This window comes from Cotesia typhae, unplaced genomic scaffold, assembly GCF_013202065.1.
Source record: "Cotesia typhae breed Kobodo isofemale line unplaced genomic scaffold, CoteBio_Ctyphae contig_4, whole genome shotgun sequence".
NCBI lineage: Eukaryota > Metazoa > Arthropoda > Insecta > Hymenoptera > Braconidae > Cotesia > Cotesia typhae.
Window position 1 is genome coordinate 2,374,810 of NW_027423748.1, and position 16,880 is coordinate 2,391,689.

The 16,880-nt window shown below is 34.1% G+C and overlaps 1 protein-coding gene across 15 annotated transcripts in view; it reads right to left on the bottom strand.

Moving 5' to 3' along the window:
- Mp (collagen XV/XVIII-type protein multiplexin) overlaps positions 1-16,880 on the bottom strand; it is a 622,917-nt gene that overhangs the window by 286,051 nt on the left and 319,986 nt on the right. For all 15 annotated transcript variants that reach the window (XR_012479230.1, XM_074243321.1, XM_074243325.1 and 12 more), the window contains 2 exons: positions 14,843-15,194; positions 14,391-14,773 (listed from right to left, as the gene is read on the bottom strand). Coding sequence is in view for 14 of the 15 variants with exons in the window: in XM_074243321.1 (XP_074099422.1) it covers positions 14,391-14,773; positions 14,843-15,194 (735 nt within the window). In the remaining variant the exon portion in view is untranslated. The remainder of the gene's footprint in view (positions 1-14,390; positions 14,774-14,842; positions 15,195-16,880) is intronic.

A 16,880-nucleotide genomic window follows, 5' to 3' on the forward strand; every position in this document is an offset into this window, starting at 1 on the left:
CCCCTGTTGACAGCAAGACATCGTCGAGCTCGTTTAGCGTATGCTTACGATCATCGAAATTGGAACTTGAGGGAATGGACAAATGTTTTATTCACTGATGAGTCTCGTTTTAATCTGTATGGCAACGATCGACGTCCTCTCGTTTGGCGCCGTCGTGGAGAACGTTTTCGCCAGAACTTTGTCCATCCAGTCGTTGCCTACGGCGGTGGATCAGTTATGGTGTGGGGCGGCGTTTCACGAAATTGGAGAATACCTTTGGTAATTGTACGCGAAAATTTGACAGCTAGACGTTACATCGACCAAATTTTAAGGCCCATTGTTCTGCGCAGACGACAACATCTGAGGTCGTTCATATTGATGCAAGATAATGCACGTCCACACAGCCAACATTACCCGGCGCTTCTTTGAGCGGCATGACATCACATTGTTGCGACACCCAGCAATGAGTCCAGATCTCAACCCCATAGAGCACGTTTGGGACATAATGGGCCGTCGGTTGCGCAGAGAGTATCCAAATTTGCAGAACTTAGCTGCTTTGGAGCGCGCGCTTCAGCACATTTGGAATACCATTCCGCAGCCTCAAATTACCGTCTGCATAAACATGGCTGAACGTTTGAGAGCCGTTATTGAAAACAGAGGTGTTCTATCTACATTTTGTATTGTTGGATTTGTACCTTTTAACAGTTATTTCTTTAATAAGTTAGAAATTGAGAGAACAAATTAGAAGTAAAGCCTACAACTATTTACTTGGTTTTGAAATGATTAAGTTTAATATAAAAAAATTACCTACATATCGCGATGTTATGAATGTCTTTATGCTTAAACATCGTGGACTTAAACTAACCATCCGACGGTGCTTGAATGAAGTTATTAGTGAATTGAATGAAATTTGGAGTAATTTTCTAATTCTATATATATATATATATATATATATATATATATATATATATATATATATATATATATATATATATATATATATATATATATACAGGGTGTCTCAGAAGTCGTGAGCCACCGGACAGGGTGTGGTAGAAAATTGGATTCTGAATAGAAAAGTCCTTTACCATTTTTCGATCAGACCCATAGAAAAATTACTACAAATTTATGAAAATAGACCAATGAGGAGCGCGGTTTAGCGGCAGAACGGTAAGCGCAAGAGCGAGCGAGTGGAAGCGCGACAGGCAATGAGTGCGCGCTCGCTTGCACACGTGTGATATCATTGCTCAGTTATAGCGGGATGCCCGCATGCAATAATAATGATCAATGATACTCCTGTAAATAAAAAAATTAATATTAGAAAAATCATCCCATAGACAGCCCCATAAAATAAAAAAATGTGCGATTTTTTGATAATTAAAACTCAAATTTTCGGTGTCACCGAAAAATGAAAAAAAAAAAAAAAGCCAACAGTCATATTCAATGATACCCCTGTAATTAAAAAAAAAAAAAAGAAAAGTTATAAAAGTACCCCATACACTCTGAGATACAGCCCCATAAAGCCAAAAATTTGCGATTATTTAATGATGAAATTCAAATGATCAGTGTGCACTTGAAGTTAAAAAAAAAAAAGCAATAAAAATAATCAGTGACACTACTGTAGACCAAAAAAATTGAAAAAAAAAAAAAACTACCCCATAGACAGGGAGATACAGCCCCGTAAAGCCGAAAATTCGCGATTATTAAATAATGAAATTCAAATGATCAGAGTGCACTTGAAGTGAAAAAAAAAAAAGCAATAAAAATAATCAGTGACACTATAGTAGGTGAAGAAAATTTTTAAAAATAAAAACTACCCCATAGACAGGGAGATACAGTCCCATAAAGCCAAAAATTGTGCGATATTTCAATAATTAAAATAGAAATTTTCGACGACTACTCAAAATTTCAAATAAAAATCTAGGACTAATAGTTAACTATACCCATAACAATCAGAAAAAATTAAAAATTACAAAAACCACCCCATAGACACTAAGATACAGCCTAATAAAGCCGACTATTTCGGGATTATTTAACATAAAAATTAAAATATTCACAGTGCATTCGAAATAGAAAAAAATACCAATCAAAATTATCAGTGGTACTTTTGACCATCAGACAAATTTAAAAATTGTAAAAACACCCCATAGATATCGAAATATGACTTGATAACGCACAAAAATCGGGATTGCTTAGAAATTAAAATTCAAATTATTGGTGCCCATTGAAAATCAACAAAAGAAACCTTTTGTACTTATCGATTAAACTCCTGTGTATCGAAAAAAATTATTATTTAAAAAACCACCCCGCAAACTCAGAATTATGATCCCATTAAGCTGAAAATTTCTGATTTTTAGTAATTAAAATGCTACTTCTCGGTGTCCGTTGAAAATAAATGAAAAGTATGAAAACTCATTTTCAGATATACTCTTGTAAGCAAAAAAAAAATAAGATTTGAAAAAAACACCCCATTAACGGCGAGATAGGACCCCATAAATCCGCTAATTTGTGATTTGTTAGTAATTGAAATTGAAATTCTTGGTGTCCATTTAACAACAACAAGAGAAACCTATTGTACTTTTAAATTACACCCTTAAAAACATAAAAGAACTTAACTCTTGAAAATCCACCGCATAGACACTAACAAACATCCAAATAAAGCCAACAATTCGCGATTTTTCAATAATTAAAATTCAAATTTTCATATGACACCGAAAATTTCGATATCAATCCACAAAAAATCGATAAATCGCGGCTTTATGGAGGCGTATCTTGGGGTCTATGGGGTGAATTCTTGAATTTTGATATTTTCATTTATTAAAAAGAGTAAATTGGAAAGTGGAATGAGTTTATGCTCTTTATTTTAAGTGGACACCGAGAATTTCAATTTAAGTCAATTAAAAATCGACAAATAGCGACTGTATGGGGATGTATCTCGGTGTCTGTGGGGTGGATTCTAAAATTTTGATTTATTATTTTATAACAGAGATAACATTAAAAAGTACAATAATTTTCTTTTACTTATTTTGAGTAGACACCGAGAATTTCAATTTAAATCAATAAAAAATCGAACAATTGTGGCATTGTGGGGTTGCCTCTCGGTGTTTATGGGGTGGATTCCAAAATTTTGATTTTTTAATTCATAAAAAAGGTTAAACTGGAAAGAAAGATAATTTTCTTTGAGTTATTCCGAGTTGACACCGAGAATTTCAACTTAACTTCACAAATAATGGAGAAATCGCAGCTTTATGGGGGTGTATCTCAGTGTCTATGAGGTGGATTCTTAAATTTTGATTTTTCAATTCTTTACAAAGGTTACATTGGAAAGTACGATAATTTTTTTTAAGTTATTTTCAGTGGACACCGAGAATTTCCATTTAAATCAATGGAAAATCGAAAAATCGCGGCTTTATAGGGTTGTCTCCTCATGTTTATAGGGTGGATTCCGAAATTTTCTTTTTTTAATTCATGACAAAGATTGAACTGGAAAGTGGGATAGTTTTCTTTGGCTTATTTTCAGTGGATACCGAAAATTTCAAATTAAATAAATGAAAAATTGACAAATCGCGGCTTTATGGGGGCGCATCTCAGTGTCTATGGGGTGGACTCCATAATTTTGATATTTTTATGTATGACTGACGTTAAATTGAATAGAAGGATTATTTTCTTTTTGTTATTTTCAGTGGACACCGAGAATTTCATTGAAAGTAAATTAAACATCGACTTATCGCCAGTTTATGGGGGTGTATCTCGGTGTTTATAGGGTGGATTCCATAATTTTGATATCTTTGTGTATGACCGAGGTTACATTAGATAGGAAGATTATTGTAATTCTGTTATTTTAAGTGGACACCGAGAATTTCAATTTACGTCAAATAAAAATCGACAAATCGCGAGTGTATGGTGTTTTTTCAAATCTTATTTTTTTTTGCTTACAAGAGTATATCTGAAAATGAGTTTTCATACTTTTCATTTATTTTCAACGGACACCGAGAAGTAGCATTTTAATTACTAAAAATCAGAAATTTTCAGCTTAATGGGATCATAATTCTGAGTTTGCGGGGTGGTTTTTTAAATAATAATTTTTTTCGATACACAGGAGTTTAATCGATAAGTACAAAAGGTTTCTTTTGTTGATTTTCAATGGGCACCAATAATTTGAATTTTAATTTCTAAGCAATCCCGATTTTTGTGCGTTATCAAGTCATATTTCGATATCTATGGGGTGTTTTTACAATTTTTTAAATTTGTCTGATGGTCAAAAGTACCACTGATAATTTTGATTGGTATTTTTTTTCTATTTCGAATGCACTGTGAATATTTTAATTTTTATGTTAAATAATCCCGAAATAGTCGGCTTTATTAGGCTGTATCTTAGTGTCTATGGGGTGGTTTTTGTAATTTTTAATTTTTTTCTGATTGTTATGGGTATAGTTAACTATTAGTCCTAGATTTTTATTTGAAATTTTGAGTAGTCGTCGAAAATTTCTATTTTAATTATTGAAATATCGCACAATTTTTGGCTTTATGGGACTGTATCTCCCTGTCTATGGGGTAGTTTTTTATTTTTAAAAATTTTCTTCACCTACTATAGTGTCACTGATTATTTTTATTGCTTTTTCTTTTTCACTTCAAGTGCACTCTGATCATTTGAATTTCATTATTTAATAATCGCGAATTTTCGGCTTTACGGGGCTGTATCTCCCTGTCTATGGGGTAGTTTTTTATTTTTTTTCAATTTTTTTGGTCTACAGTAGTGTCACTGATTATTTTTATTGCTTTTTTTTTTAACTTCAAGTGCACACTGATCATTTGAATTTCATCATTAAATAATCGCAAATTTTTGGCTTTATGGGGCTGTATCTCAGAGTGTATGGGGTACTTTTATAACTTTTCTTTTTTTTTTTTTTAATTACAGGGGTATCATTGAATATGACTGTTGGCTTTTTTTTTTTTTTCATTTTTCGGTGACACCGAAAATTTGAGTTTCAATTATCAAAAAATCGCACATTTTTTATTTTATGGGGCTGTCTATGGGATGATTTTTCTAATATTAATTTTTTTTTATTTACAGGAGTATCATTGATCATTATTATTGCATGCGGGCATCCCGCTATAACTGAGCAATGATATCACACGTGTGCAAGCGAGCGCGCACTCATTGCCTGTCGCGCTTTCACTCGCTCGCTCTTGCGCTTACCGTTCTGCCGCTAAACCGCGCTCCTCATTGGTCTATTTTCATAAATTTGTAGTAATTTTTCTATGGGTCTGATCGAAAAATGGTAAAGGACTTTTCTATTCAGAATCCAATTTTCTACCACACCCTGTCCGGTGGCTCACGACTTCTGAGACACCCTGTATATATAAGGGTGCTTTTTTTTGGACTTTTTTTTTTCGTTCCCATAGTGAAAATTTGTTGGGAGTACAAAAAAAGAAAATTCCCTGAAAGTTTGGGCCCTTAATATTAATATTGTCCTCGACCAATGCGTGTAATGATTTCCCATTTAAAATACACGCATAACTTGATTTTTTTTCTTTTGAATTTTATAATTCAGCGGCATTTAATGGTATTATCTAGGACCTGGACAGGTATTTCTTAGATTTGAACGCTCTACAAAAGTCTTCCTTACGACAAAGTCATAACTTACATCTGCGGGGTAGTACGGGCCACTAAAGCTAATTTAAAAACAATTCGCAGAAAAGTGGACATAAGATGTTAATCATAATACATCTTATGTCCACTTTCCTGCGAATTGTTTTTAAATATATATTGTGACGTTATTTTAACGACGGGGGTCTATTTAAAATGAACGTCACTAGCGCCAACGAATTTTTGTAGTTTTAAGCGGATATTTCAAGGTCAAATACCATAGAAAATATAATTTTAAAGATTAAAGAAAATTGTTTTGTGAATTAAGTGAGTGTTGATGCCGAGTAACGAAGATATAGTTTTAGAGTGAATTTAGAGAATTGATGTTACAGTTGAGATTTTAGAATTTTTAACAGTAGAGTCAGTTTTAGAGTCAAGTTGTGAAAAATATCAAGGTCAAGTCATTAAAGGGTTTTATTGAGTTATTTTGAGTTTTGAGTTTTGGGTTTCGAATTTTGAGTTTTTAGTTTTGTTTCGGATTTTGAATTTTGAGTTTCGACTTCTGAATTTTTAGTTTTGGGTTTTGAGGTTGCAGAGGACGTGGGTAAGTCAGCGTTACCGTGGAGTGGGACTATAAGTCACCCGGCTTCGTTTGACGTTAGACACCAGTCTAACCCTTTGAGACTTCCAGGTGGAATGCCTAAGTCTGGTTGAGATGCCAGCGCTCCGACATAAAGGGACATGACGAAAGCATACGGGATCAGTTTGAGTTTTCGGTTACGTTTTAGCTAGTATTGATAATTTCTAGCGAATAAAAATTATCCACTTTTGTTTAATGTTACGTTTACGTTTTGAGTTTTTGAGTTTCGATCCCAGCCGTAGTCAGTTCCTGGAGAGCATCCACCGAAGGAATATCCGTACTCAGAGCCTCAAGTATTTGATTAAAGATTCAAAATATTTGGGAATTAATTAATTATAGAAATTTTAGTTGTGAGAGAGTCACGTTAAACAGTCGAGTTTTGGACTTCGTAGAGTACAGTCGCGTTTGAGAGTTGCCGCTGGTCAGTTCAGGTGATCGGACGTGCGTAGAGTTTGCAGTTCCAGGTTAAGGTTTCAGTCTTTTGCATTTTATTATTGGCTCCAGATAAAATTACAGATTTATAAAGTTGTTAGAAATAAAATCAAAAGTTACTCAGCATCGACATTGTTTCAAAAAGGTATGAGATCGCTTTATTTACTGTAATTTGAGCGTTAATAATCGAGTTCTTGGTTATGAGACATTAGATAGCCGATTCTACAGGATACTTTTATGTTGGAAATAATCTAGAGTACGTTGACAGATTTATTTAAGAATATTGTTCAAGTTGTTTAGGTTCATTTTATTTATTTGAGATTGTTATTTTAAGATTTATTTAGTTTATTTGTTTAATTTTATAAGAGTAAGAGTCTGTAACATGACTATAGCGTTTCCTATTGTTAGTTATATCGTTCCGATAATTTTGTCGCAGCTATGTTCAAGTTTGTTATTTAGGTTAAAGTTTTGGTTAAATAAATAAGGATTTTGTTGAGCATAAATTTTTGGTGTTGCGAATAAAGTCATTGCAATCATGGATCCACTCTCTACTCGAATACCCTCTCTCCACAAACCAGCACACTGAGCAACCCCGAGGTATTCCGTTGTCTTTCCGGTTGTTGGTTATTTGGTCTATATTTTATCAAGTTTTTGTGTTTCCGATTAAGTATACGTTTTGGCTACTTTGATCATTTCTGGCGAATAAAAATTATCTAATTTCGTTTAAGTTTTGGTTACGTGTACGTTTATATTTAAGTTTTAGTTTGAGTTTGGCTAGTTTGATAATTCCTAGCGAATAAAAATTATCTGATTACGTTTTCACTGGTTTAGTAATTCCTGGCGCCCTAATTTTATTGCGACCAGAAACCAAAAATCGGGAAGATACCGAAGTATAATTGAAAATTTTTGGAAGCAGTAAGTTCCCGTAAAACCCCAAGGAAAACCCGATTATAAATTGGTGATTCCCGCCAAGGTCTGGAAGCGGGGAACACTGTAGCGATCGTACACCTGGATCGACTTTAAATATTCTGCGTTATTATATAAAGAATGGACGCAATGACATATTATACTAAAGCTAATTTTTTCATAAAATTCGCGTTTTTTTGTAACTATCTCGTAAACAACATGAGCTACAGATAAAATGCAAACGACAGACTTTTAGGAAATAAATTCCCTACAAAAAAGGTCCCCAGCACTAAATCGTTAAGAATGATACTTTTTGAGATATTATGACCCAGATATCGGGAAAAAGGGGTCTAGAGTAGGGAAATGGGACTAAGTCGGAGAGAGAGGGCCGATGGCTAGTACAGGACAGCTGAGGAGTAGGGCGCGGAAGAAGGGAAAAAGAGGGAAACGACGGTGGCTTCTTACTTTTCATCATTCATGTTCGCCTGATACGACGACGGGCGTATTTTCTCGAGAAATTATTAATTAAAAGTTGTAAATAATCCGTTTTTCTTTATTTAAATTGTTGTTTATGAGCGCAGTATTATTATTCTAAATATTTAATAACGATAATTTACGATATTAAAAGTATTATTCACCAAAGACTTGTGAAAATATTACTAAATGACTTAGATTTGATTATAAAAATATCTAAAATTATTTTGTTAGTTAATATCGTTTGTTTAAAATAATTAATGTTTAATAGTTGAGTTACCAATGTTGAATATCTAGACGGGTTAATAATTAGTAACTATAAATATTAATTTTATTCTCATGAAAATCATGCAGCGTTCAGTTATAAAAGTATTATTTTGTTTACGACGACTATTTATCAAATTATTACTTCTACTACTACTATTACGAACGAGTGTTATTTTGTTTATTATTTATCGAGTTATTATTACTTGTTATTGGACTTAGTTCATATTATTTAACCAAGAAATTTCATACCATAATTAGTATTTATTGGAATATTATTATTTAATTTTGTTATATTTTGTTTGTTTGATTTATAATTTTTCCATGACTGATGTAATTAATTCTATAGTTGTGATAAAATATTTTTCTTTATTATAAGGTAAAGCTTATGGCCACTAAAATTGTTACTGTTTGTTTATAATTTTAATATTGCTTAGGTTGAAGAAAAATTCGTAATGTAAGAAATAACTTAAGTGAACAAAAATATTCTAAGTCCTGAGTGATTTTTAGTATGGAAAAGCAAGGAATGGTTAGGGAATGAAAGAAGACCGATTAAAATAATAACTCAAATTTCTATCGAAAATTAAAATTGAGAATTTGACACAGCGAAGGGATAGATAATGAGGGAATTGCCAATTAAATTAATAGTTTGTAAACAACGTGTAGAGGGCAAAAACGATTATTCTGGTCCGCTGTAAGTGACTTTTTGAAAAACTGTTAAAAGCGAAAATTGGCGATCAGAAAAATAAGTCTTGTGACAGAGTGTTATTGTGGTGAATATTCTTCTATCAATAACATCTGAAGGGACTTACCTCGGTTCGTCTTGAACATTGGTAAGTACCTTTTGACTCTGAACAAGATTTGACTTCCCTGGATTTTTGACCTGTCAAAACTCCAGTAGGTGATCATACACCGTGTAAGTGGGGGCGAAGAGGACATTCTCAATTCGCTCTCGGGGTAGAAGTGTAGGCCCAGGGATGACGGCTAGTCTCTTGGGAAGCAGGGAACCAGCTTTTGGAGTTTTAGTTCGCGATTTTGACGCCCATGAGAGTGAGAGTGTGTGAGAAGTTTGTTTTGTACAGACCAGTTTTAATCGGATCTTCGTTACCGACGAAAGGTACGCGTGCGTTTACCGACGAAAGATTTATTACTGAAAATTGTTCATTGTTTTGATTTAGTTTTTTTTGGGGGGGGGTTTGATATAACCTAAAAGTGTATCACGTTTGTTTATTTGTACACTTTTCTTTGACTTATTTAACTGATTTTGATAAATAAATTACTATTTTGTCGTTATCATAACCTGTTTGATTTTTCGAGTTTACTTCTTTAGATTTAGTATATATTATGCTATTTACAATTAATTGAGTTTGTTTTGGCTTTTATTTTTTTTGGTTTGTATATTGGTACTAATCCCCGTTTTGACCCTGGACTTCGGCGAGCTTCAGATTCGAGCAACGGGGGCGTTTGTGTCGCAGTATCATTCATTGTTTTAGTTATTTAAAAACACTCAAAAGTTACCCGTTACAATATAGAGATTTTAATTTAAGGCGGTACGGAATTTTTGAGTTAAACTGTGAAATAAATTAATTTTATTATCCATTGTCATATAAATCATTAATTATACACCGGCACACAAAAAAAAAAAAGTAGAATGTACTTTGGACCGGACGTACCTACCGACATGTTTTTCGACCTGCTGAATCCGAATTTCAAGGCTGTTTGGTCCGGTCACCCTCTAGTTTTGAGTAAAATGCAAAAAACCTCAAAAAAAAAGCCAAAACTTGCAAAAAACTGCAGTCACAGCTATAAAAAAATTTTTGTGGACCCGGATCACGTATGGTTTTTGTGTATTTCAAAAAACTGAATCTAAATCTAAAAGTTAATTGGCCCGGTGAGCCGTCCAAATTTGAAAAAAAAAAAAACGAAAAATCCAAAAAATTGGCAGTAAATCACGAAAAATTAAAGTTTTTGAAACATAAATTTTTTTAGACTCAAGTTGAGTATGATTTTCATGTATTTTGTTCCGCTAACTTTGAATCTGAAGGTTTCTTGCCCCGTTAACATTTTAAAATTAAAAAAAAATCTTAAAAAACCAAAAAAATCGAGAAAATTGCAATCACAAATATGAAAAAAAAATCTATATAACATGATTAAATACTTTTCTTGTATTTTTTCATGCATAAAGTATGTTACGTTCTCAAAATTACGTAGATAAATTCATTGAGATTTTAAATTATAGAATACCAGGTTTTGACACTTTGGGTAGTCGATCGACTCCCGGTGTGTCGTGACAGATGAGCTTACTTTCTTATTATTCCATTATGGACTATTATGGGCCTTACTATTATGGGCCCGATTAATCTGCTCATATAACCCCCTGGGTTTCTAACCATTTAGATTGGAATAACGCCCCCTGGAGGGTGAACCTCTGGAACTTCGATTGGGACCAGCTTCCAAGCACTGGTGATGTCTGTCCAATAGGCAGGACGGTTGTTGCTGACGAAGATGGACTGACCTGGTGGACTTCGGCTCGTGGGTGATTTAGGCGAGTTTTCCTGGGTGGTTCGAACTACTCTTACGCGGGGCCCAATTAATATCTCGTCATCCGTTATTCGCACTACTGGTCTCACGTTTCGCACTACCTCCGCTCGCGGTTCGGCTGGAGTTTCGACGCCGATTGTCGACAACGATAAGTAAAATGGCTAGGCCAAGCGACGACGACCTTCTTGTACCGAGCGACCCGATCGGCGTGACCATTCTCCGTGAGGCATTTACGTACAGGAATTTACTCTTATAAAATTAACAAATAAACTAAATAAATCTTAAAATAACAATCTCAAATAAATAAATGAATCTAAACAACTTGAACAATATTCTCAAACAAATCTGTCAACGTACTCTAGATTATTTACAACATAAAAGTATTCTGGAGAATCGGCTATCTAATATCTTATGATCAAGAACTCAATTATTAACGCTCAAATTACAATAAATAAAGCGATCTCATACCTTTTTGAAACAATGTCGATGCTGAGTAACCTTTTTATTTTATTTTTAACAACTTTGTAACTCTGTATTTTTATGTGGAGCCAAAAATAAAATGCAAAAGACTGAAACCTTAACCTGGAACTGAAAACTCTACGCACGTTCGATCACCTGGAGTGACCAGCGGCAAGTCTCAAACACGACTGTACTCTACGAAGTCCAAAACTCGACTGTTTAACGTGACTCACTCACAACTAAAATCTCTATAATTAATTAATTCCCAAATATTTTGAATCTTTAATCAAATACTTGAGGCTCTGAGTACGGATATTCCTTCGGTGGATGCTCTCCAGGAACTGACTACGGCTGGGATCGAAACTCAAAAACTCAAAACGTAAACGTAACATTAAACAAAAGTGGATAATTTTTATTCGCTAGAAATTATCAATACTAGCTAAAACGTAACCGAAAACTCAAACTGATCCCGTATGCTTTCGTCATGTCCCTTTATGTCGGAGCGCTGGCATCTCAACCAGACTTAGGCATTCCACCTGGAAGTCTCAAAGGGTTAGACTGGTGTCTAACGTCAAACGAAGCCGGGTGACTTATAGTCCCACTCCACGGTAACGCTGACTTACCCACGTCCTCTGCAACCTCAAAACCCAAAACTAAAAATTCAGAAGTCGAAACTCAAAATTCAAAATCCGAAACAAAACTAAAAACTCAAAACTCAAAATCCGAAACACAAAACTCAAAATAACTCAATTAAACCCTTAAATGACTTGACCTTAATATTTTTCTCAATTTGACTCTAAAACTGACGCTACTCTTAAAAATTCTAAAATCTCAACTGTTACATTAATTCTCTAAATTCACTCTAAAACTATAACCTTCGTTACTCGGCATCAACACTCACTTAATTCACCAAACAATTTTCTTTAATCTTTAAAATTATATTTTCTATGGTATTTGGCCTTGAAATATCCGCTTAAAACTACAAGAATCTGTAGGCGCTAGTGACGTTCATTTTAAATAGACCCCGGTCGTTTAAATAACGTCACAATATATTACTTATTTTAAGATTTTACTATTAACTATTATTTATTTTAAGATATGAAGTATGTAGAAATCATAGAAAGATTTTGGTTTTTGGTAGTCCAGTGAACTTACAGATTCAAGTTAGTTTTAGGATAGGTGTGGGAAACTGTTGGTCAGAAAAAGCTCAACTTGTTGTTTGCAGGTCTTAGCAGACCGTTTGTTAGAAAATCCCAGCTAGTCATCGGATAATTGTATTTGAAGGTATATTGTTGTAAATATCGTTCGTCTCGTAGTAAAATAATTCTCCGCATTGTTAAATAAATTGCATATTGTTAACAGCCTATTCTCCACTCTCTTTGCCCTGGCGGTAACCTCTCATAGCTTTTCAGGTTCCAAGAACCGTGATAAAGATCTTGGTGGTGCCCTTAATTAATTTTAATTTGTATTTGTCCATTTATTTAATTTATTAAATTATTTCAATTAATTTTTGGGGCCGCTTGTACTGGTAAACATTCAGACCCATTACAATGTGTTCAAGTCTTTTGCAAGATTCAATTGTCGCAAAGATTTTTTTTTGCGATTTTTACTCTACCTAGCGGAGTTTTGGTGAATTAAAAGATAATTCGAATCATCTGTAGCTCATTTTAGTAGTCATACAGGAAAGTAGAGACAGATAGAAAGAGAGATGTTACTTTTCGATACTAGCGCGAGATAAATTAACTAAACTATAGATTGCCAGAAATCGTTTTCTTTGTGCTCTCTGCAGGTTACTCAAAAATTCAACTTCCACGGTTGATATGACAAAAAAATTATTTGCCCCCATTATTTTTAGAATAGTCAAAAGTAATTTAGAAGATAAATTTTTTCTATTTCGAATGATCAGAGACTTTTGTTTCATCTATTCAAAAACTAAAATAAGTTATAATTTTCGTGATGGTTCCAAAAGAGTTTAAGGAGTTTTTCGCGTATTTTAAGTTAAATTTGAATTACTCCAATGTAAATTAGGCTTGTACCCTCTTGGGAAGGGGAAATGAGAACTTAGAAGATAGTATGTTGAGCTAAGAATGATGCAAGGATGAGCTAAGGATACTGTTACTTACTAAAATAAAACAAAAATTTCAATAGAATTTTAAGTTATTAGAAACTATTAAAACTCTCGTATAAACAAATTTTTTTTCACAAAATTGATTAAACTAACTCAATGAAATAACTCTAATAGCAATTTGGTTCAAATCTGGTTTAAAAATCGTGATGAAGTATCTGTATAAAAATTTTTACAGTTCTTGGACAATAAACTTAAGACAAATCATTCATTAAGAATCACCGAAGAATTATCTAGATATTTCACAAAGATTCTTAGGTAAGACTAGAGCCAGAATCGTTCAGAAAATGGTTAGAAACGGTGGGACTCCCCATCATCACTTTTTGAGATTCAGTTGTGAAGGCAAGAACTCTCATTCTCATCTCAGTATAATGATGCGCACTGTTAGTCTTTTTCATTTTTCGCACAAGTCTAAATCAAGCTGTTTTATCAACAATCTGGACGAATTCTAACTACTGACTTGTCACTAAACAGGACCAAATATTGCTCAAGATTCTGTTTCAAAATTTTGTTCGTCTATCACTAGACTTGACGAATAATCTTGATTAACTATCGGGTTTGAGAATTGGAAAATTCTGTTTTCAAGGTTTTGCCAACTATCTAGTCAAAGAATCGTATCTAAAACCAATGTTACTAGGGTAAGGCTTTGCTTTTTAAATCATAAAAAATGGCGCAGATTAACCAATTGTTAAATAAAATATAATGCATAGACGTACACTCAGATAGTCCTTATCCGGTAAATGCATCATTGTAACTCACATCTCTGGTATCATGAACTTATGTCTTGTGCTAAAAATGTTAACCTAGTCAGATAATGACTATCTTAGTAACCCGATTATAAAGACTATACACTCGTATGGGCTCCATAATTTATCGCATGAAGGATGTGTTGAAAATAATTTACAAAATAAACAAAATTGATTGGTCAACAGCTGGAATATTTGAAATTATCTTTACAATCCCTTAAATCAAAGACTTACCGGCCATCCTTGGAGTCCAATGTCACTTATACTTCCTGGTTTTCCGGGTGGTCCCATAGGTCCAGGAGCACCAGGACGACCCCTTCTCCCTCTTTTGCCTTCTGCACCTTTTTCTCCCTTGATAGTCACATAATCTACAGCACCAGCAAACGCAGTTACTCCTGGTGGGCCTTTCTCTCCACGATCACCTTTAGCACCGGGAATACCAGGTGTTCCGGAAGATCCGTCTTTCCCGGGTTCACCTTTATCTCCTTGAGGACCACGAGCGCCGTTAATACCAGGGATACCGGGTGCTCCTGTATTTCCTTTCTCACCTTTTTCACCTTTATTACCAATTTCACCTTTATATCCAAAAGCACCGCGTTCACCTTTATCACCTTTTCCTAAAACTTCGATCATATCAGAAAAATCTTATCAAAATTCTTATTTTCTTCCACAAAAAAAAAAATTACCTAAGGTACTACTAATATTATCTTTAGCAATATCAAGTGGTCCGGGTGGACCCGGAGGACCTCGTTTTCCTTCTGGACCAATATCCCCTTTTTCGCCTTTTTCAGCTGGTCTTCCATTTTCACCTGATGCACCCGGAAGACCGGCTATACCAGGTGCACCTGGTTCACCTTTATATCCTTGAATACCTCGAGCACCTTCTCTCCCATGATCTCCTTTACCGCCTTTTTGACCGGTCTCACCTTTAATACCTTTGGAACCAGGTACTCCAGGTTCACCTTTGAGCCCAGGATTCCCTGGACTACCAATATCACCTTTTTGTCCCGGCAGTCCCGGTCTCATTGTGAGTCCATCCTGTTGTAGTAGAAAAATAGTCTTTAATTACAGAGAAGAAATAAGTTATTCTACCGAAAACATAAAAAACTGTGTTGTAAGAAATTTTTCTTTACATATTTGTTAATTATAAAAAAATTCTAAATGATTTTATTTCATTTTCTGTTGATTGTAAAAGATAATTTGAGTGTGATCATTGAGTGTTTCGTTCGACTCTTGCAAGAGGCCCGAAAAAATTCCCGTAATTGGTCTGAAGGCCCAGGTACGCCCTCATTAAAAAAAAGAATTAGAAAGAATTCAAAATGATTTGATTTTTAATTATTTTAAACACTTTCTAATTCTTCAAATCGTTTTTAATACTATCTCTTATGGGCATTTAACATGTAAGATCATTTTTATTTATTTTTTTTAATAAGAGCGTTAAAAAGTTTAAATACATAAATGGGAGTTTTGTCATACGTAAGCAAACTCACTTACACTTAAAATAAAAAATACTTAAGTTATGACAAAGAACATTAGATAAAAAGATTTATTATAAACCAAAAGATTTTATAGTTACGTAAGAACAGAATTTTTGTGTTGAGACAAATGTCTAAAGAAATTTTAATGATTTTTTTTATTTTAAATAATAATTTTTAGATAATAAAAATTAAATATTCAATAAGAAATGAACTTTACGAATATAAAAAAAATAAAAGAAATATAACTTCATAGCTAAACAATTTAAAATAAACACATATTGATCAATGAAATTCTAAAATAATACAAAAACTTTATGAAATGATAAGAACAGAAATATTTCTGCAAATAAATAGTTAAATTCAAGAAATCTAAGAGATTTTAGATTCAGATATACTTATTCATTCATTTGATTTAAATAAACAAATTAATGTTAAACAGTACAAATGTATGTTTTTGTCTATATATAAATGCTCTTACTTATACACAGATACATAAATGAATAATAGATTATAGGAGTAAGTGAGAAAACTATTGTTACGTTTTCAGAATTTCGCCTAAAATTATTTTTTTTTATTATTTTATAAACATTATATTTTAAATAAACATATTTAATATACATTCTCCGAATGCACATTAAGAGATAGCCGTTGCTTAGCTGGTGGTTTTATCAGCAGCTGAGTAACGGAAATCTCGCGATAAGGCATCAGCAGAGAGTCGCCGTGGCCGTGGATAGTCCAAACACCTTACGTCAGCATGGGACCCGGGCCTCGATGAGTCTCTCAGGGAGTAACCTGAGCTGCAAACATGGCTGAAAAATTGTTTATAAAAATTAATCTGGAGCTAATTCAAGTCAGTAGATCTCGAGACTCTCTAGTGCAGAAAGCCCCGTCTCCCGATTTGAATCTCTCCAGATCCTATACACAAATAGATCCAACGATACTGAAATATCGATCCTTTAACTTTGATCATGGGTGCGAGCGCTTAACAGCCGTTCCACTCACAAAACCCGTCGGCGAGAGCGCTAGCCAGCGTTCCGCCAGTCTAACCTTCCTTTAGGGCGAGCGCTTTACAGCGTTCCCCAGGTTCCTAATTCTTCGGCAAGAGTGCTAGCCAGCGTACCGCCAAAACCAAATTATTCCTATCGATTCATGTCTTGAGGACGACGTTCACGCTGATCAGGTCGTTCGGTCCAAGAGGGCCGCCGTCGCTTAGCCCAACCGATCAAACCGTCATTGCACGTCATCG